This window comes from Zonotrichia albicollis, chromosome 3 (genome assembly GCF_047830755.1).
Source record: "Zonotrichia albicollis isolate bZonAlb1 chromosome 3, bZonAlb1.hap1, whole genome shotgun sequence".
Lineage (NCBI taxonomy): Eukaryota > Metazoa > Chordata > Aves > Passeriformes > Passerellidae > Zonotrichia > Zonotrichia albicollis.
Window position 1 is genome coordinate 74114573 of NC_133821.1, and position 21359 is coordinate 74135931.

General features: G+C 37.7%; 1 protein-coding gene across 31 annotated transcripts in view; it reads left to right on the forward strand.

Annotated features, from left to right (window-relative positions):
- The window catches only part of TRDN (triadin), a 229596-nt gene that overhangs the window by 140114 nt on the left and 68123 nt on the right, over positions 1-21359 (forward strand). For 16 of the 31 annotated variants that reach the window (XM_074537877.1, XM_074537878.1, XM_074537892.1 and 13 more), the window contains 5 exons: positions 10208-10240; positions 10346-10378; positions 11562-11588; positions 16955-17002; positions 19650-19673. In XM_074537877.1, the coding sequence (XP_074393978.1) occupies positions 10208-10240; positions 10346-10378; positions 11562-11588; positions 16955-17002; positions 19650-19673 (165 nt within the window). The remainder of the gene's footprint in view (positions 1-10207; positions 10241-10345; positions 10379-11561; positions 11589-16954; positions 17003-19649; positions 19674-21359) is intronic. The other 15 variants (XM_074537896.1, XM_074537883.1, XM_074537876.1 and 12 more) reach the window with 11 other exon arrangements.

A 21359-nucleotide genomic window follows, 5' to 3' on the forward strand; every position in this document is an offset into this window, starting at 1 on the left:
CAAAGAAAGGGAATATGGTGTTTGGAAGTCTATGAGAACTTCTGGATCTGTGAGATGACAGCTGCTCTAGGAATCCAGCCTCAATACATTTCCATCACTTAATTTTGAAAATGGATATTTTCAAGCATTTCCAGATTCCTCTAACCGGAAAAAAAATCACCTCTCTGGTAGTCATCAGAAACTGGGCTTGAGATCCCAGTATTTAGCTGTAAAACAGGACAATTTCTTAGATATAAGCAATTGATGCTATTCTAATGGGAAAAATTGGTGTTGAAGATGTTTTGGTACACGTCTTCCTCAGTAACCCTGTTTTAAGTTGTTCCCATTCTAAATCCTGCAGTCATCCCCTCCATTTTTTCTGCACAGTGCATTGTCCCCCCAGCTGTGCCAGCAGAACAGGTCTGAGAGTGACCCATCCTTACAAAACCTCAGTCTGTCCCTTTGCCCTGAGGAGTGGCACAGGATTCTTTCACAGGATTTCCTCAGGAACCCCTTGTGTGCTGGGCCCAGCAGGCTCTCTCTGAAGGATTTCTTGGAGCTGGGGTAGTAGGTGGTGAGCAGCTAGAAGGGAAATCTGCCTCTCATTCCCATCCCTCTGGAGGTTCACACCTCAATCTTAACCATGCACCACAGCTGCAGCTAATTCTGCTGGGTGGGGCAGAGTCATCACACCTCAGTTTAGTAAATTTGCAGAGTCTGTTTTGTCACTGTGGGAAAAGCCAGCACATGGAGGTGCAGGACAGGGCAGAGAGCACAGACTCAAACCATGCAGGGAGCATTTCCAGATAAATATCCTAATTTAGGCTAACTATTCCCTGGCAGGCAGTGAGGAGCCTCAGTGCCACTGGTTAGTGGCACTCCCATACCTAGGGAGAGGGATGGGAGCAGCTCATCTCTGAGTCCCTCTCAGGAGATGGCCTCCTTCATAGGCAAGACTCCTGCACCTCCTCTAAGCACCAGTGACAGTGCTTTCCCCTGATAATCTGCCTGATTTGAAAACCAGTTCTAACTCTTTTCAACACTACAAAAATTAAATCCTAATTGCTGCTTAGAATTTCTCTGGAATAGTCTTGAAATTTTTAATTAATTTTACAGTATGTTTAACAGATTTTGTACTGTCACTTAACTGCCTAATTACTGGGTCTTAATGCCTAATTTTCCCCATCTTTCTCTCCACACACATGCAAAAAATATCTTATTCATCATTTGCTTTGGGTTCATAACAGAAACTCTTTTTAAGCAAAGTTTCCCTCTTGAAAATCAATAAAATTTTGTCTGGATGCAGAAAGAATAAAATAAATATGACATACAATAGCTAATTTTAAGTGCTCAGATGTCTGCTGCATCCAATCTCCCAAACTGACAGCCAGTTGTACCAGAGCTACTACTACTTTATTAGGCCAATCTTTTCACTGTAAGAAGTAGAAAGAGGACATTTTGTATGAAATAATGTAGGAAATGGGTCCATGGGATAAGTACAGAATATTAAAATGCAGGCTATACTGAAAAACTTGGTTAGAGGATGGGTTGTATAGTTGAGATCCCTCTGTCCAAAGCAGGAAGAACTACTGGTTTTATTGGTAACGGGCACTGTCTACTTAGCAGAGAAGTTATTTTAACTCTTGGTTCAAGATAAATGATTGCAATCAAAATGGTAGCAGGAAAACTATTGCCATATAGTATAACCAGCTTTTATTCCACATGAAAAGGGAACCCAGAAGTTTATGGCGCAGTAGGTATGTCTGAAATGTAGAAAAGTTTTATCAAGGAGCTGGATTATTGATTATCTTTTAATTATCACCTGTAGAACACAAGTATATAGAAAGCTAAACCCATATGTTACAGAAGATTAATAAAATTCAGCAATTCTATGGCATAATTTAGCAACAGAGTGGAACAGGCAAACTTAATCATGATTGTTTGTCAAGTTTCTCAGATTCAAGTCACATGCAAGGGATGTGTTTTACTCACAGCACCACATCCCCTGCATCATCCATCAAATTATGTATTCCCATTTTGTGTAGATATGTGTAGTCAGCCCAAGATGAGAGACTTCAAAAATCAGGGTCAAATTTATGTTATACACCCCTGTAAGTACTTTTGGAGAAAGGAAAAGGCACCTATCTCTCTCTCTCTGTAGGAACATAGTCAAGTTTTCCATCCTGCATTTTCTTCAGGATATTATGTTTGAGGGCCTCTGTGTGCCCTGAAATTTCTCTTCATAAGCAGCCACTGCACCTGGGTGAAAGCATCTCTGCATGTATTTCTGTCATACTGATGTTACCAAGAAAATTATTCTGGTAGCTGGACTAGACAGTTCAATTTTCTGTTTCCTGAAGTTAACCCTCTCAGATTTTTTCAGAACATAAGCACAGCCATTCTCAGGGTTTATATTCTGGGTTTACAGTCGATCTTTTTGGTGAAAAATGTTAGACCTAACTTACTGAATGCAGAAGGACAAGCTTTGCAGTTTATTTCTGTACAAAATAAATCTTCACTCAGATAGCAGGTGTTTATGAAGTAGCAAACAAAATAATGAAGCCCTACCTGTATTAATACTGCTGGTCAGGGTCTTTGGATTTAGATCCAGGATCATTCTCCAGTCCTTCTGAATGACCAAAGCTTTCTTTTCAGTCCATTTTAGCATAATTCTTCCTCTGTCCCACCTTAGCTTTTTGGGAAGGTAAGGATTATATCTTTTAGTAATTTTCTTTCTGGTTTCAAAGGGATGGTTCCAGGCGTGTCTGTTTTTGTGCAGTAGATGGAGATTATCTGCAATATGCCAAAAGACAGGAGAACTGGGTTTTTGTCCTCAACTGTTTGTCCCAGGGGGCTTCCACTAGGCTTTATTGAAGCCTCAAAGCTGCTCTGCCAGGAAGTTATTGAAGCCTTTGCTCCCGGTCTGCCAGGAATGCACTGCACCCTCAGCAGCTAAAACCTTGTTGCTGCTGCAGTAGTCCATCACTCAGCCACTTAATATCTGCAGGATTCCATTATGTGGATGGAGATGTATTCCACAAATCATTTCAACCCACTGACATTTTCATCCCAGTTGAAGTCTGAGAAAATATTACAGAACATGATGTCTTAAATTGTCCACAGGATTATGTAAGCTGAGCCATTATCCGACTCTGAATGGTAAAGGAAAAATGAATTCTTTACTTAAGTCACAATAGATGATGCCCTGTAAGGGGAAGAATTTTCTGACGTTAGAAGATTTTACTTTACAACCATGAATTCTTTAGGCACAGGATTTATTTAAATAGAGCATGAAATAGCTTATTTTACACTAAGCTTTCTAATCTGAAATCCAGTTTTAATTCAACAATTTTTTTAAATGTTTTTGAGTAAATGGCCTAAAATTCATGATATTTTTTTCTGCTTTTGCTAGGATGTTGAAATTCCCAGTCTCATAGCTTGGCACATTATTTTGCACTTATGCTTTCCTTAGAGTATTCTCTGTTTCAGGAAACTATAGAGTTAATATAATTTTCAGTATTTCCTTTCAGATCACAGTGTGTGTGAAGACACTTGTACTGTAAATGCAGTCTTGTTTCTTTTTTTGTCACCAAATATTTGCTATGTATCAAAGTACTTTTGTATTACTAACACCAAGACAGCACTACTTTAAGAGCAAGGCAGGGGGAGCAAGTTAACTACAAAAATTATTTTTATTCATACATGAAAGTAACAATAACATCACCAAAAGAGAGTCAAATTAAGTGCAATTAAAAGTCAGAGCTAAAAGGATTCTAGAATTCTGTCCACTCTTTACAGAAAAGACATTTTAAGGTGCTTTGTTCTAATGCTGGCAAAATTTCATAGCCCTGAACTTGTTCAATTATTTGAGTAGACTTTTGGTTAGAATTGGGCCCAATTTCAACAAGGATTTAACATATCTTTAACTCCATCTTGAGTTCACAGAATCACACAATTCACAGAATGAAATTACTAGGTTTCAAGAGACCTTCAAGATCGTCACTTCCAACCCATCCCCTAGCACCTCAACTAGACCATGGCACCACATCCAATCTTTTTTTAAACACATCCAGGAATGGTAACTCTACCTCCTCCCCTGGCAGACCATTCCAGTACTTTATCACTCTTTCCATAAAAACTTTTTCGTAATGTCCAACCTATATTTGCCTTGGTACAGCTCAAGACTATGTCCTCCAGTTCTATCAGTTGTTGCCTGGTGAAAGAGACCAACCCCCACCTAACTACAGCCGCCTTTCAGGGAGTTGCAGAGAGCGATAAGGTCACCCCTGAGTCTCCTTTTCTCCAGGCTAAACATCCCTAGCTCCCTCAGTTCCTCACAGGCCTTGTACTCCAAGCCCCTCTCCAGCCTCGTTGCCTCCTCTGGATGCACTCGAGCGTCTCAATGTCCTCCCCAAACTGAGGGCCCAGAACTGGGCACAGCACTCAAGGTGTGGCCTCACCAGTGCCAAGTACAGGGGGAGAATGACGTCCCTGTAATCCCTCCATCCTCTAATGTGGTCCTGCTGTCCACACTGTTCCTGACACAGGCCAGGAGCCGTTGGCCATCTTGGCCACCAGGGCACTGCTGACTCATTTTCAGCCGTCACCAGCGCCCCCAGGTCCCTTTCTGCCTGAGCACTGTCCAGACACACCGTCCCCAGCCTATAACATTGCAGGGGGCTATTGTGGCCAAAATGCAGGACTCAGCACTTGGACTCATTAAACTTAATATTTTTGGACTTTGCCCATCCATCCAACCATTCCAGGTCTCTTTGCAGAGCCCTCCTTCCTCCCAACAAATCAGCACACCCTCACAGCTTAGTGTCATCTGCAAATTTCCCAATGAAAGACTCAATACCCTCATCCATGTCATCAATAAAAATATTAAACAGAACTGGCCCCAGCACAGACCCCTGAGGACACCACTGCTGACTGGCCCCAGCTGGATGCAGCACCATTCACCTTCACTCTCTGGGCCTGGCCATCCAGCCAGTTCCTAACCCAGTGCAGAGTGCTCTTGTCCAAGCCATGGGCTGCCAGCTTTTCCAGCAGTGTGCTGTGGGAGACGGTGTCAAAGGCCCTGCTGAAGTCCAAATAGACAACATCCACAGCCTTTCCCACACCCACCAGGCGAGTCACCTAGCAAAGCATTCAAGGGCATGCTTAAGCTTTGTTGAATCCTGGCTATCACATACACTACAGATAGAATTATCTTTCCAGGCATTAATGTTTTGGAATTGGTACCAACTTCACTTTGCGAGAATGGGAATAAATGGGCCTCATCCAGTTCACTGTGATCATTATGAAAATGGTTCTTGATTTGCAGGGGAGCAGTGGTGTGGATTAGACTTTTCTGTAATATATGTACTTATATTACACCAACAATTTATGATGGACAGTTTTGATGCCATTGCTTTCTGCCTGTGATGAAAAGCCTCAGACTAAATAGATGGAACTAAATGCAGTTGTATTTCATCCAAGCTTTTCTTTCTTTTCTTTGCACAAAATTTTTGTCAGATATTTCCCAAAAAAGTAGTACATTTCTGACAAATATACTGATACAGCGAACTGTCACCTGCTTTCCTTTTCTTCACAAAAATCCATTGGAAAAACTGTTGCCTTCCTCAAAAGATGATTATATATAGAGGATACAGAGGAGTGAGTATATGTGTGTCATGATTTCATGATGTAAGAGGTTTCCTTGGTGTGTTCTTATTCCAGAAAGAAATGTATTTGTACAGCTCATGATCTTTATAAATCAAAGCATAAAACAGTGGTGAGGTTTTCTACAATGAGCAAGAAAATAAGAATAGCAGTGAAATATAGAAGAACACATGCTCCTTGGGAGCAGGAGAACAGGAAAAAGTTACCATTCCTTGATGTCAATGTCTTATTTTTCACTTTTTGTTGTACTTTCAAGTAGTTAATATGACACATGCATATTAGTTTGATGCCACAATTTCTCATGTGGATTATCTCAGGTCTAACAACACAGTTGCACACATATTGCAACATTTCCCGTCAGCAGAAGGGACTAAAGGGACCTTCTCTTTAGATAAATGGTTATGTTTGTAAAATTCTTAATGACAGGGTAACTTGGAGAGCTTTACCGCTCTGTCTTACTTGGTTTTAATTAACCAACATGATATGAAGTTCCGAGAAGTTTTATGCATAGTCTATAAAACCAAGATTACAAAACCAAAAGACTAAGCTAACTTTCTGCTAAGAATTTAAGACACTGGATAGAATATGACAACAGGCTTCACTGAAATATTTGTGGTGAAAGATAAACAAAACTACAGAAAGCACCATTTTTATTCAGCTACTGAGTGCAAACAAAATGGTGTTGGTTAATTAACATGTGATGCATTCCACACAACAGCATATTTTTTTCATATCCACTTTGAATGCATTTATTTAAACTTTTCCAATCGGTGTCATTCCCAATACAATTTTTGTTTTCCTGAACCATTCTTGGACATGAATGCTTTATCTGAACTAGAAAAATACAAGTTCACAGAAACACTTATTGTCGCAGACATCTTTTTATAAGAAATCTTTCCTTAGGATTTTTTTCCTCCTGAGAAGCTGAGAAGCCTCAGGGACAAAATGTAAACAATGATTATCTGTTGTTGTGGAATACAACGGGTGGGTCTGTGATTGGTCTCATGTGGATGTTTAGAATTAATGGCCAATCACAGCCCAGCTGGCTTGGACACAGTGTCCGAGCCACAAACCTTTGTTATCATTCTTTCCTTTCTATTCTTAGCTTAGCTAGCCTTCTGAGATGAAATCTTTTCTTCTATTCTTTTAGTATAGTTTTAATGTAATATATATCATAAAATAAAAAATCAAGCCTTCTGAAACATGGAGTCAAATCCTCGTCTCTTCCCTCATCCTAAGACCCCTGTGACCACTGTCACGCGCTCATTCCTACATAAATTATAACAGGAAATCAACTGTTATTTCCTGTCAGGTGGCAGAGGGTCACACTTTGTGACTGTCTATTCTGGAACTAAAAATCAAAATACACCTCAGCAAATTTGCCAGCCTAGATGCTTTTCAGCACTGTTTTTCCTTTAGGGAATAATGTGGCTTAGGGAAGGGCTACAGAGGAAGGTTCAGATTTTCTTCTCTCTTCCACCTACTCTGAATTGCCTAGGAGTATGTCACTAGTAATGAAGCAAAAACCACATTTGTATGGCTTTATGAGCATTTTATACAAAACTTTGCTAGATTTCATAAACAATAAAAGCCATTTGTTTAAAGCATCAGAGCAAATAAAGATGGTAAAATGTCAAACTAAATCAAATCTCAATTCCATGCATGGTAGAAAAATACTATATTACCAGCAAAACTTCCCTGAATAAAAATATGCTGTACAATCGCAGATACATGCAAAAATGATTAAACATAAAAATAATGACAAAGGCCATGGCAAATGTCTGATATGTTTACAGCTGGCAATATCCTTTCATGTGTCATATTAACTACTGAAAGTACAAAAAAAGTAAAGAATAAGACATTGACATCAAGGAATGATAACTTTTTACAACCAGGAAAGATCTAGGTCTGAAATTTTTGCAGTTTATGGCTCATGCAATAAAAGTTTTCAGTTCATTCTATTCAAATCTCAGGACATGAATCACCTGAAATATCATATCATATCATATCATATCATATCATATCATATCATATCATATCATATCATATCATATTTCCCAGAAATGTTTCAAGTCAAATTCTCTGTTATTCATTTTCATAAATTTTCTTATGGAAAAGGATTTTATTTCATATGCCTCTGAAAATAAAACTATTATGAAAGAAGCTCTATAGGCCTTCCTTAATGTTTGCAGTTTAGGGAAACGAAAATTGTGAAATAAAGCTAAATAAATGGATTCTTTTATATTTTGCCAAAACACTTGCTTGAGTGTCGTTAGGATCATTCTGTTCCCTGATCTCCTGAGAGCTGAGAGATCTTAGAATGAGAGAGGAAAATAATTGCCTCAGAACCACTAAAGGTAGAATTCCATTTTCTTTAGTTTCCATGAAGCTGTCCTGGGCAATAGTCAAATAGAAACCCCCACAATACCAGTGAAAATTATAATTTCCAGAACAAGTCCTAAAATATCTGCAAGAAAGTGGAGGGTCTGAAGAGCAATCAGGCTACACAAAACCAAAGCTGCAGATGATGTCATGATTAGGAGCATTGAAGTGGCCAAACCACGGTGTCCCAAACTTTTGTCCTCTCAATTTTATCTATAGTTTTCCTCCTTGATCTAGTAAAATTGCAACCCAGGGTAGGATGCCATCAAGAAAGTACATTTATTCAGGCAATAAAATACCATCTTTCTCTCTATTTCCATCACTTTTTCATATTGCAGGGAAAATCACAGCCATGACTTTTTTTTTTGATGACACAAACCTGCTCCATCATCATTTCTACTAAAAAATTCTTTTCTCATATAAAAGGTGTCTTAAAGAGCCTACAATATTTTTAACATTTGTTATGTAATCAATACACTAAACTGTTCTTTACATAACTATATTAAGACTCGCTCATGATTTCAGTCAATCTTGTTGCTTTGAAATGTTGTTCAGTGTAAGCTTTTATTGGGGTGGGAATATGGAGTAATGACATATTTTGCTTAAAACTTAACAATTGTGGGGTCTTTCATATTTAAGATCAATCTGTCCTTTCAAATATTAATTTGAAAGTATTATATTAATGTTGTTAATAAGTCATTTTATGTTGGCACGTCTTGTTTACTTTTTCTTATTCAATTGAGTGATAGGTCACATCTGGGAATAAGGCTGCTTTTAATGAGGGTGTAACATTCAGAACTGCTTTGAACACGGAACTTTATATCTTGATTCTAGATTGGAAACTGTTTAAAGATTAGTTTAAAACTCTATATCACAGCTTTAATACAAATATAACTTATAATAAGCCTGGAGAAAATACAGTCATCGGATACCAGTAAGTGATGAGCTTGTATTTAAAAGTGTTCACTTTGAGTCCTGTGTGCAGTTTTGACCACCACAATATAAGGATATAAAGTTATTAGGGAGCATCCAGAGGAAGACTGTGAAGAAACTTAAGTGTCTAGTGGAAAAGTCATATAAGGAGTGGATGAAATTACTTGGTTTGTGCAGACTGGGACTGGGGTTAGACCTCATTGCTGTCTGCAACTTCCTCTGGAGGGGAAACAGAGCAGCAGACATTGATCTCTTCTTTGTGCTGACCAGTGACAGGACCTGAGAGCATGGTCTGGAGCTGAATCAAGAGAAGTTTAGGTTGGATATCAGGAAAAGGTTCCTCACCCAGAGGGTGGCTGGGCACTGGAACAGGCTCCCCAGGGAAGTGGCCACAGCACCAAGACTGAGAGTTCAAGAAGCATGTGGACAATGCTCTCAGGCACAGGGTGTGACTGTTGGGGTTATTCTGTGGAGAGCCAGGAGCAGGACCCAATGATCTTTGTGAATCACAGCATCATAGAATATCCTGAGTTAGAACTCAGTAATATCCCTTCCACCTCAGGATAGTCTATTGATTTGAATTTGATGATTCTGACATCTATCTTGTGATCAGTCAGCTCAGATATTCTTGAATTTAGAAAATGTTCCTGTGTAGATCCAAACTTGCACAACACAGCCTTTCCATGTGCTGTTTAAAAGCATCTGCAGACAGAAAAAGCTTAACTATTTTTTTTTTTTTTGCTACTGTGAATGTCAGCACTGGCTGGTAGACGTTGTTCAGTCTCTCTCTGTGGCAGGCTGCCCTGTTCCTTCTCTGAGGGGGCGTTAAAGCACATTCTTGCTTCATGGAAAGAGATATTACAGAAACTACCATTACAAGTAGTTGTCCTCAAGCACGTATAGTTGGGTTGCAGACCTCCATTTAAACCACCCTGAAGTAAAACTGCAGATGTTTTTACCTACACCATTTTTATGGTTTCTTTTCAGCACCTTATAAAAGATTAATCCTTTGCTCTCTCTTATTAATAGCTAATCTGACCCTGTTTATCCAGTGTGAAAAACCACTGAAGAGATAGATCACAAACATAAAGGACCAACTGGAAAGCAGGGAAGGAATCACTGAACTGAAGGTCCATAGCAATGTGTCACATCCAATGACCAATAGTAACATGGAAAATCATTGTCCAAGGCAATCAAAAAAAGCATTACAAGAAGAGAAATGTACACTTAATTTTTTTTTCTTTTCCAGATCCACAGAAAAAAGAAAAAATAATGGAATCTGGTGAATATTCTCTCCTTTTTATCTTACTTTTAAACAATCCTAATATTTTAAATTAGTTCTTGTCAGAAGTTAATATTTGATACTTTTTAAAATTTGCTTTTACAGGCAAAACAACAAAGAAAGAAGCAAAAGTACATGGTAAGTCCTGTAAAAGACTGTAAGATTTAGAGTCTCATTTATCTGATTTGATTTTCAGTTGAGACAGGATTACATAGAGGGATTAAAAAAATAAAGCCATTAATATAATTTTGGTGGTTTAATTAAAGTTTCTTAAGCAATTGAATGGATGTGGAGCAACCATTCGGTCTTCTGGAACTGAGATCTAATTAAATGTTGAGAAGAACAAGAGAGAAAGAATTCTTTATTTAATCTTTTAAAAGGTTTCACTTTCCAAAGGAAGTTACAGTAAATGGACAGAGAAACAAACACAAAATACAAGATTCAGAATGTGGATGGTAGGTAGAAAAAGTAGGCTGTTTAATTTTTCTTTATGCCAAGTACCTATGCATTTTATTGTAGCAAGGTGCTCCTGTTCCCACACTTCTCCAGTTTATTCAAATTTGGGACACCATCCAGATTTTCTCCCTTTACAGCCAAGCTTGATGACTCATTCATCAGATGACTCTATTTTCTCAGATAGAAATTCTGAGCATGAAATACCTACAGTAGAAAGTCAATTTGTAGAAAAATTAATCTGTCCTTTTCTATAACATAAAAACTTGTCACAGTGCTTCAGAATGAAGGTGTGAATAATGAAAAAAAAAGAGAAATGTGATAGTTCAATTAATTTGCATTTAATTAATGCAATTGTGAAGAATAGTAAAAAAATTATCTGAGAAAACTTATATAAAGGAAGAGTTTTGGAACTGGATCCTCCTCTGTATCAATTCTAGAAGTTTCAATAAACTCAAAACAAAAAAAATGAAAAAATTCCTAGCTTCTGTAAATCTCTGAAATTGTTAAAAAAAAAAAATTCTGTTGCATACCTTCCACCTATATTTGGTATCTGCCCATTCTGGAGCCTATTTCACTCCTTGTCTCATCCTTACACTTGAAAATAGCAGAGTGGTTGAAGCTCCATATATAACTTATCTATTGGCTTTGTTTTCTACTGCTTTTAATCTGCAGGTTCATTAGTCATCTGCCATGAGACTATCTAAACAAGCAACACATTTGTGTGTCATTTTTTGTCTACATGAAAAATGCACTCCTGCTCTGCATAGATAAGTAGCATATTGATAAGGAGAGGAGGTGTTAGGAACAATTTTAATTCCTTTATTCATTTCATGCAATTTGTTTCTGTGAATGTTTTATTTTACAGCAGCTGTAGAAACTCCAAAGTCAAAAGGTAAGTAATTTGAATTGGTTTTGAAAATTTAAATGGAAGAACGCTGCTGTTAACTGTAATGAAAAAAAAATCTGCTTGTGAAAAAACTTGTAACAGTATGGTTTAATTGAAGCAAACAGCCTTTTAAATTATAATGGTGTCTTCATTGTAGCGTCTCAAAGCAGGCATTGTTTCCTCAAATTTTTCATGGACTAACAATCTAACAATTCTCCAGCAATCTGAAATTCAGTTTCTAACCCTAACTCAAGCCATAAGGCTTTTGTGACAGGCAGAAAGCAGAAGTAACCAATCTTCAACAGAGACATGACACAAAGTAATATTTCTCTTTTTGCAATTCTAACTGCAGGACAAACCCAGTGACTGAACAGTTGCTGTCTTTAAGGAGTCTAGGGGATTTGGCAGGGAAGTTTGGTGTAACAGGTTTTGCCTGCTTTTCATACATGAACTGTTGGTAGGAGGTAGGATGTGTGAGAGCATCAATGCTTGCTGCAAAGGTTCCTCCTTTCCACAAGGCACAGGGAACTGGGACTGGTGAGAAACATCAAGGATGTAAGCTCAAGCTGAGCAAATATAGCAAATATTTAATTGTTTTATATCAGTGTCTAGTTTTTACATTTGCACAGTGTAAGTTACTAGCTCCAAATTGCCCTCAAGAACATTAATGATCTCAGTTGTAACTTAAACAAAAACAGAAAGTGGAATGTCATGTTGAAAACTGCCCTTCACTCTTAGTCCATGTTTATTAATGTCAATGACCACCATACTTTTATAAGCATTCCCTTTCAGACAAATGAGGGGAAAGAAAAAGTTTTAGGAAGTTCATTTAATTAAGGATAAGTAGGAACAGTGGGTTTCCATTATATAATATAGGAATAATTCTGTTATTTCTGTTGTCAAAAGAACAGTCTCACAACTGAAAGTGTTGGCCCCAGCCATCTCAGTTTTACCATAAGATCAACCTAATACTGAACTTGAAATTGTTCCCCAGTGTCTAAGTTGTCTAAGACAACTTTGTTTTATTCTGCATTAAATAAAAATGAGCTGATTTTAGCTCTGGGGAAATTGTTGATTTCTTAAAATTTCTTGTTAGGATGTCATCTAAATTTAACTTTATGTTACTAATTTTGAAACTCAAACACAGCCTGTACTCCAGGGGGAAAATCATATTTATATGAAAATGTTACAGCTGTTCCTTTTGCTACTTAGTAAGAATCACAAAGGAATGCTGTTATTTTCTTCTATATTCTTTTGTGATGCAGACAAATTCTGGTAGTGTTTAATTGTAATAATTTAGTCGTGTTGAACCTTTCTTTAAGTCTGAAGGAAGTCATAGATATCAAATTCTTTGTTCTACATGGTTGCTATTTTGTTTGTTTCTCATTTTTCTGCTGTTAGTCCTTAGAGACTTAGCAGCTCTCTGGACACAATGTAATTTTCAATATTCAGTAGGTGTTGGCAAATGTAAATTTTTTTAAGCATATTCTTGGAAAGCAAACAATACTGTTCTGAAAAAAAAGCCAGGCTTTTGATGAAATTCTCTTCTTTTTTAATTAAACAAAATTAATCTGCTGGCATAAAAGGAGTTCTGGGCCATCGACTTTTACCTTTTATGAACTATCAAACTCACATGGATGTTTCTTGCATTTTCTCACAAGCTACTATAGCATGAATTTTTTTTATTTCTCCATATAACAGAACAGTTCCTAAACCATAACATACACTTCTTAGGTTAATGATTTATTGATTTTTGTGATGCTACAATGAGGAGCCTCTGGCCTCGGGGTTCAGTGAGTGAAATGTTTTTTGTTTCCAGTGGGAATGATTTCTTTCAGTCTTCCATCACACTGAGCAAATATCTCAAAATAGCTTTAAAATCAGTGACATTTTAGAATGCATATTTTTGATGTGGATGCTAGTTATGCAACCTGTCTCTTTTGGGATAAAAAAATTCTGACAAATTTGATTATAGCCTACAACTATTGAGACTGCACAAATATTTGACTGATGAATTGCTCTCCTGGCCACTCTCAGCATAAAACAATATTTGCTGAATTGTCACTCATTTGTTTCCTAAGAGCTTATGAGGGAATCAGAGAAACAATTATAAAGTAAATTTCCCATTTGATCTATATTATGCCACATTGTCAAGAATTTTGCTGAGAAATGACAAAATATATGTGGGAGTATTACTCTATTTATTTAATCTATTTTTTGAAACTATGTTTTACTGAAAATATAGATCCCTGATGAATTCCTGATTTTACCTTCATTTTATTTTGTGTTGTTTCATGCAGGAGTTTTTGTGAGTTTGGTTTGGGATGGGGGGGTTGTATTTCATGATTTTTTTTAATGTCTGCCATTCTACAGAGGAGAAAATCATAATATTACCTAAGTCATATGGCTAAAAGATCAGCTTTTCAAATAGGGAATAGTTGGAACAGAATAATTTTTCACAAAGAGATCATCTTTCAGGCTGCCATTCAGATGTGACAAGAACTTTAAAAATGCCCAGTGGAAGGGATGGCATCTTGACCTACTCAGAAAACTTGTCTCTGTTCTGATAGAAACAGAGAAAACCAGACCTGAATCTTATTCCAAGCACTGACTCTACATGAATGGGCTTCCTGTTTATGGACACTTTCAAAGTGACAACTCTTACCTTGATGACAAAAGACCTCTCAGCATCACCAAAGTAGCTCGTGTTTCTCTTCTGAAAAAGCAAAGGGAATAACAGAATGTCCTGTTTGTCGTCCCAGATACTGCTCTGCCATGTCTAGATGATGTTACTTGGCAGTTCCCAAAAGTTACTGGAGCTCTGTTTTGTCGGAGCTAATTCTCCTTTACAAGCACTCACTCCCCCATGGAAGTGGTGTTGCATTACTGAATGCACTGCTAACCAGAATACTGTTAATATAACTGGCTGTTAGATCAGCCTCTATGTTTCTCAAGGATGGATGGTTCCTTCACAATAACCACACTCGTGGTCTACCATCACCACTTTCATTTAATGACTGAACACCTTATTTTCTCAGAAAGTTGCATGCAGTTTGGTATCCAGAAAAAAAATACTTTTATTCCATTAAAATGGAATTAAAGTATTTATGTGATGTGAGCAGGTAAAAAATTTTACAGAAATTTTACAACCCAAAACTGCTTTCATTTCAGCTAAAAAGGATAAAACTGCTTCAAGGAAAACAATAGTTCTCAATAGCCCATTTAACTCTTGTTATAGCTGCTTTTGCAGTTTTAATGCTAAAAATATATTTTGAAATGAGTATGGGACAGGTTTCTGGTGCCCCTTTTCATATGTTTCTTTCCATATTCAAATAGACTTTTTCTTCAAGATACTGGCCACTTCAGTAAGCATTTTAGAAGCACCATGATATTGATTTGCTTAGTGGCAGGGCTCAGTGCTCAGATTCATCTTGGCTTGTCAGAGTCTAGTTCATGGTTAGTATAAGTAATACTGCTGATCTAGGCCCAGGTAATATGGATGATAATAGCAGAGGTCTATAATATATATTAAGGATCTTTGGTTCTTTTCGGCTTTCTCTGTGTCCATGAACACCAATAAAATTTAGGTAATTGGATAGAAATAGAATACTCCCTTTTTTGTTTTGAGGATCAAGTCAGACATCTTTTAAACCTAGATTTTATTTTCAGGAGAATTGAAGATTATCTTCAATAAAATGAGTTCCCTGAGGTAACCGAGGTGTGGAAGTGCAATATTGCACTGTTTACATGGAGCTTGCTCACAAACACATGCTCACATCACAAGGGAGTAATTGATGCCTGTGAGTGGGTTCATCCAACTCAAGATGAAACAGTTCATCTATCGATACCTGACTTTTCACTGAATCTCAGGTTCAGGGAATCTGGGATCAGAATACCATTCCTTTGGCCCCCAGCCCACTAGCAGACATTGCAGACAGGTCATAGCTTCTTAACTGAGCTGATCTGCTCGAGCCAACATGCCCAGCAGCTCCAGAATGCTCTTGAAAGGATGTCCTGGTGGTTCCCCTCAGGCCAGACTTGCAGTCCAGGCAGCAGGGAAGCAGTGAGCACACATGGAGGAACTTCATAGGTCCTTTGAATTCCCTGCCTTTCTCAGCATAAATAGTGATGACAGAACATGACCCTCAGAACTTACCTTTTCTTTAAAAGCCATCTGCTTAATCAGATGTAAATTAATTTTCACTCTCCCCTTTACATCCTGCCACTGTTTCTGATGGTTTGTTCTTTACACTAATTTCCAACAATGACAGTGAAGCATATTTTCTTAATACTCTCAAACACTGTAAGACTTTTAAATTAAACAAGGATTTTATTTAGCATAATAGTTATAAATTGTGGCTGCAGAAACTTTGTTTCAGAGAAGTGAAGTGTTTCAAGTGTCCTTTACAGCTGAACATGTATATTTATAAATTTACAATCTTAACCCCAAATAATTCAATTACATAATAAATATATATGTTGTCCTAAAGATATAATGTACATCACCAAACCTGCAGTGTAAACTGTTAGAAACTATTAAAGATATCCATATTTATGTGAACAAAGTCTAATGATACCCCTTCTTGTACCATCTCTTCTTAGATAGTTTCATCCTTAATATCCATTGTCTCCCAATATGTGTAAATGAATTTACAAACTGTGCTTGCCAAGCTTGTGAATAAGCAATTGGATATATCCATGCATCATGACCTGGGCTGTTACAGCTGCTTCCCCTGTTGTCAGTAAAGGTTAAGCAGCCCTGCTGCCCAAGTGGTCTGGTTCACACTTCTTGCTTGCCCACAGAAATCTCAGTATTCCAAAGGATCAAGTCAGATGCCATAACATACAGCCCACGTGTGGCCTGCCACCTTCACTGAGCTTAACCACGTCCTTAAAGCTGAGAATATGGGGCAAAGTTTTGCTGTGTCAGAGGTGCAGAGTGGAGGTTTCTGCTGGTGCAAACAGAAAGCCATGCTTGCTTGGGGGTGGAGGTGCTTTGGTCTCTTCTCTGTTACAAAATATGTGCTGCAGTTTAGTCCCTATTTCACCTGACATCACAGAATCGTGTCATGGTTTGGATTGGAAGGAACCTTAAAAACCATCTAGTTCCAAGCCCCCAGCACTGGAGAGCCACAACTTCTGCTTGATCAGACCTATTATTTTTGGAAAGAAAATAAAAAAAACAAATCACTCTTGTTTCAGACAAATAAGAAATATCTATCATGTGCTCATATCTTGGGGGGAATCTCATTATTGGAAATCTTTGAAATATTTTGACTCAAAATAATGCGTAAGCATTTAAGAAGAGCTTTGTCTGATGTAGCAACAGCTCTGATTAGAAATCTTACTTAAAATGTATCTTTTATTTGCAGCAGGACTTGAGAAAAAAGAAGGAAAAACAACTAAAGCAGCAGTGCAAGGTAAAAAGAGAGCAAAATGTGTTGGCGTTATCTCTCTTAAAACACAATGGCACAGAAACAGTAACATCAGATTCAGAGAGCTGGATGACAGCAACCTTTAAATCCGTTGGTTCACCAGCATTTATTCAGAGTTCTGCTGCATTTGTCAGAATTTTTATTATAAAACTGGCTTTGTCCCACAAAACTACCACCCCAGCCAAAAGCTTCAGGTAGATGGCTGCCCGCTTCAGATGAAAGGTTCTGTGCTGGGACTTAGTGTCCCACTGATCTTGCAAGAGACTTCCTGCCCCTGTAGCTTGGACAGGGATCAGCCTTTGCTACTCAGTCTGAGAGAGTAACTTCCAATGAGGTAAAGGGGCTCTCCGAAGTCAGCTGAGCCACCCTTCTTGCTCCAGATGAAACATCAGCCCCATGAAGAGTCACAAAGGTCTCCTGCAGAGAATCTCAAAAACTTTTGAGACCAGACCTTGTAGAAATTTTTCACACAAATCTTAGGATTGGTATGGATAAGGCATGAATGGGAATGTCTGAGTGGGAACACCAGAAGAAAGGCTGCAAGAACCAGGCGCTGATGGCACATAGTTCAGAGGGACACAAAGTTTGTATCCAGTGTCCCAAGCCAGCAACAGCAGGAATACCAAGGAATGGTCTACACAAAGGCCAAAATAAAACTCAAGCCACCAACTCAAGTGAACCCAAAAAGGGAAGGATTGATACCTTAAACCATCTAAAGATGTGTCTTTTCTTATTATATACATTTCTATTATTTATTATTGTAATTATTATTATTACCTTCAGCCTTATATCCAACATACTTGCTTCTTGTACACTTGTTAAACGTAATCCATTCTTTTTTAGGTTAGTATGGTAAGAAGCAAAGCAATAAAAAGGGTATCTAAATCCCCAAAGCTTATAAGCTCAGGCTTCTTTTATGTGATTGAGGTGATTTTTATACTTAGTCATGCTCAAATTGGCAGCTAGAGCCCTGATGATGAACTTGCCAGTAACCCTTAGTACAAGGTGTAAGACAAGTTTACTGGTGTAGCTTTGGTCAGTCAAGCTATTATCCCTTCCTTTTCTTCAGTTTCTCAGCTTCAGCTTCCCACAGAATTACTCAAGCCAGCACAGACACCCTGCAGCAGCTGTCAGCTGCTTGGTAGTTGTCATGGAAAATGTTATAATTAGGTGGGCCTTGGCCTAGATTTGAGGCATTGTTAGGCTGGGTATCTTCACATTATTTTCTATTGCCACGCAAGACCTTCTTCAGACGTCTACGCTTCTTCCCCTCTTTTTGTCTGTCTCAGGCAGCAATGAGGTGTGTGGTTGCTGTAAGATTTATCCTTTCTACAATGTACCACCACTAGCTGGGATTTTTTCTGCCAAACATTTTAACTGTGCCATAAAGAGCACAGACTGAACAGTACAAGCTATAGATACACATGGCTGGCATGGAGCAGGGTTTTCTAAAACATGGGTTGTGATACCCAAGGAACTCAAAAGGGGAGCAAACTGTTTCCCATGACAGCAGTCAGCAGCAGCAGCAGCAACACTGTCTCCCCATGCCAGCACTATCTGGTATCTCCAAGTCAAAGGAATAAGAGCAAAATGTAATGTCTGTCACAACTATTTCTGCAGCTACTTCCAGCCCACTGCAACAACTTCCCAGTGCTGGCAGCAGCTCAGTCCCTGATGCACAGAAGTGAGCACAAACACTTTTACATAGCAATTCCCTCTGCTTCTCATTTCTGCACCTTATATGTATGGAGCTCCTGCCAACACATTGATCACCCAAAGACAAACAAGCCAAAAAAAAAAAAAAACTTTTCTGGATGCTTTTTTAATATTACTATGTACTTATATTATTCAAAGAATTTGCATCAGAACACACATCAGAAAGTAGAGGGATTCAGTCCTGGTCAAAACTGGGACTTGCAGTCTATAAAAAACAGTATAAGAAGACTTGCAGGAAAATCTGGAGTCTTGTAGGCTGGATGTGCTTAGCAATCAGGACACAACTTCATTGTTTCAAACAAAGGTTTTAGTGATTATTTCAGCTTTGAACTCAAGCCCCCACGGGATGGAGGGAAATGGGCTGAAAGAATGTAGCAACATCTCAGTTCAGTGGTCTTCTATTAGTTGTAAAGCCAAACTACAGGTGATATTTTTAACTGTTCGAAGATTAGCAAGAAGCCACTTAACTTTAATCATTTGACCTATTTGTTTGAAAAATGTCATGAGCAAATATCAGATGGTTTCCAGCAAGTTAATGCCTGCTACTGAGAATAAATATTTAAAAGAAAAGATAAAAAGGGTTGGTTTTTTGGTTTTTTTTTTTTCTGGTGGTATCCAATAGTACTAAGAAAGTAGACTTGCCATCAGTTAAAAAAGATCATATCAGACTAGGGGGTGTCATGTTCTTTGTGCATGTATGAAAGGCAATAGGTGGGAATCATGACCTTTATTCACATATTCTGTCAAGACACAGTGGAGGTTCAAGATAAATTAAAGCACTTAGGGTCAACACGCATTTAAAAACATTTTCATTAGTTGATTATAATTTAAAAATTTCCCATATGAACATGTATTCTAACATTTCCTTTTTCTTTTCTCTTTTCACTTTTGTTTCCCTTTCCCTCTCTTTCTCCAGATAAACCAAAGATGAAACAAGGAAGTAAGCTATAGTTTCACTTATGAAAGTAACACCTTCCACAAGAGTTTGGGTAACTGTGCTCTTAATAATGGAGCTGTACAAGAGCTTTAATTTCTCACTGATGGGCTTCTGAAAGTAGAGCCTTTATGTTATGCTTTAAATTACTTATTTTGGCTGGAGCTCTGTCTTCAGCTGTCTTCTTTTTTTTGTAGACACTATTGCACTGAACATGAAACCTTGTGGGAATTTTTCATTATGCACAAGCACAGAAGAAAATGTTTTTCAGTCTTTCCACTGAATTTTGTTTCTCTTTGCAGAGTCTTCTGTGATTAACTTAATATTTAAAAATTGGAATTTTTTTTTTATTAGGACTATGAATATTTCTGAATATGTCCGCCAAATATGGCTACAGATATCTGCAGTGAATTGTGTATTTTTTCATACTGAAAATAAGGGACTGAATAATAAATTGGTGAGCACAAAACATGAAGGTCAAAGCAGGAGACCAGGAGTAGTTTCTGAAGCAGTCAGTCTAAAGTGTAATGAGGAACAGAAGAGACAACTTTATTTCACTAAAATTGCATTTTTGACCTTGTTCAACAGATTTTTGTCCCAAGTCTTCTCTTTTAAAAATTACATTGTATGGAAGTATCTAGTATTTCCTTTTTAGAAACACAATGTAGAAGGAGAAAAATAATGAAAAATTTATCTCTTGACATCAGTCCCAACAGAAGAGGTCTTTCAATGTCAACAGCAAATTAGGTTTTTCCACTTGATGGTTATTACTACCATAAATAAAAACTTATTATTTATGGATTCCTTCAATTCAGATTCCCCAGCACCTCAGTTTGTCTTGGTCAGAGACAAATACTAAGCCATGAACAAGAAGCTTTATTGATATCATGATAAATTGCTATTTAGACTGCTACACAGTCTATGCTTTTATAATAAAAGAGACAATTTGTGAACTGTGTGTCATTAAGGCAGTAAACAATTTCCACTAAAACTACCTACTGTAGCTTATACAATTTTCATATCTATCTACTAAACACAATCTCCATCTCCTAAACACAAACTCCTCCTCATCAAGAGTCTTGACTTAATATCTTATGTGTAGAAAACAAGAGGGTCTTCTAACAGTTTTGTTTCATATATCCTGGCACTGAATTGCTGCTGAGTGTTTCAATAGAAGGAACTTTTGTTTCATATGTGATGGAGAACCTAGTATTTTTAGTTTTCCCAGAAACCACCTATCAGAATTTCTCAGATGACATGTATAAAACAGTATAACCAGCAGTTACATTACTTTAAATGCAGGAAGTCAAAATCCAAGTCTCTGATCTTTTTGTAAGAAGAAGACCCTTGGCCTTGCTCAGCAAGAATGGGCAATCCCAGTCAGCTCCAATGAGACAAATTTGACAAAGCATCAATTTTGACCTTTCTGGTAAAGAGCACTGAAAAACTGTCCTTGTCTCATACTAAGCTGAAGTTTGCAAATTTTATTATTAAATCTATAATAGTTGATCAATAAAACACACTTTGTGGACTGAACCTTCTGGATGATACCTGGTGAATTTCTTACAAATCTTCCAATAACACAATTATTACCATATCTTCTAATATATAGTTTTAGTCTCTTGCACAATCTATATGCTTCATTCTCTCCTCTGGTTAAATCTCATTGCTCACTCAGTTGTGGTTTCTGAC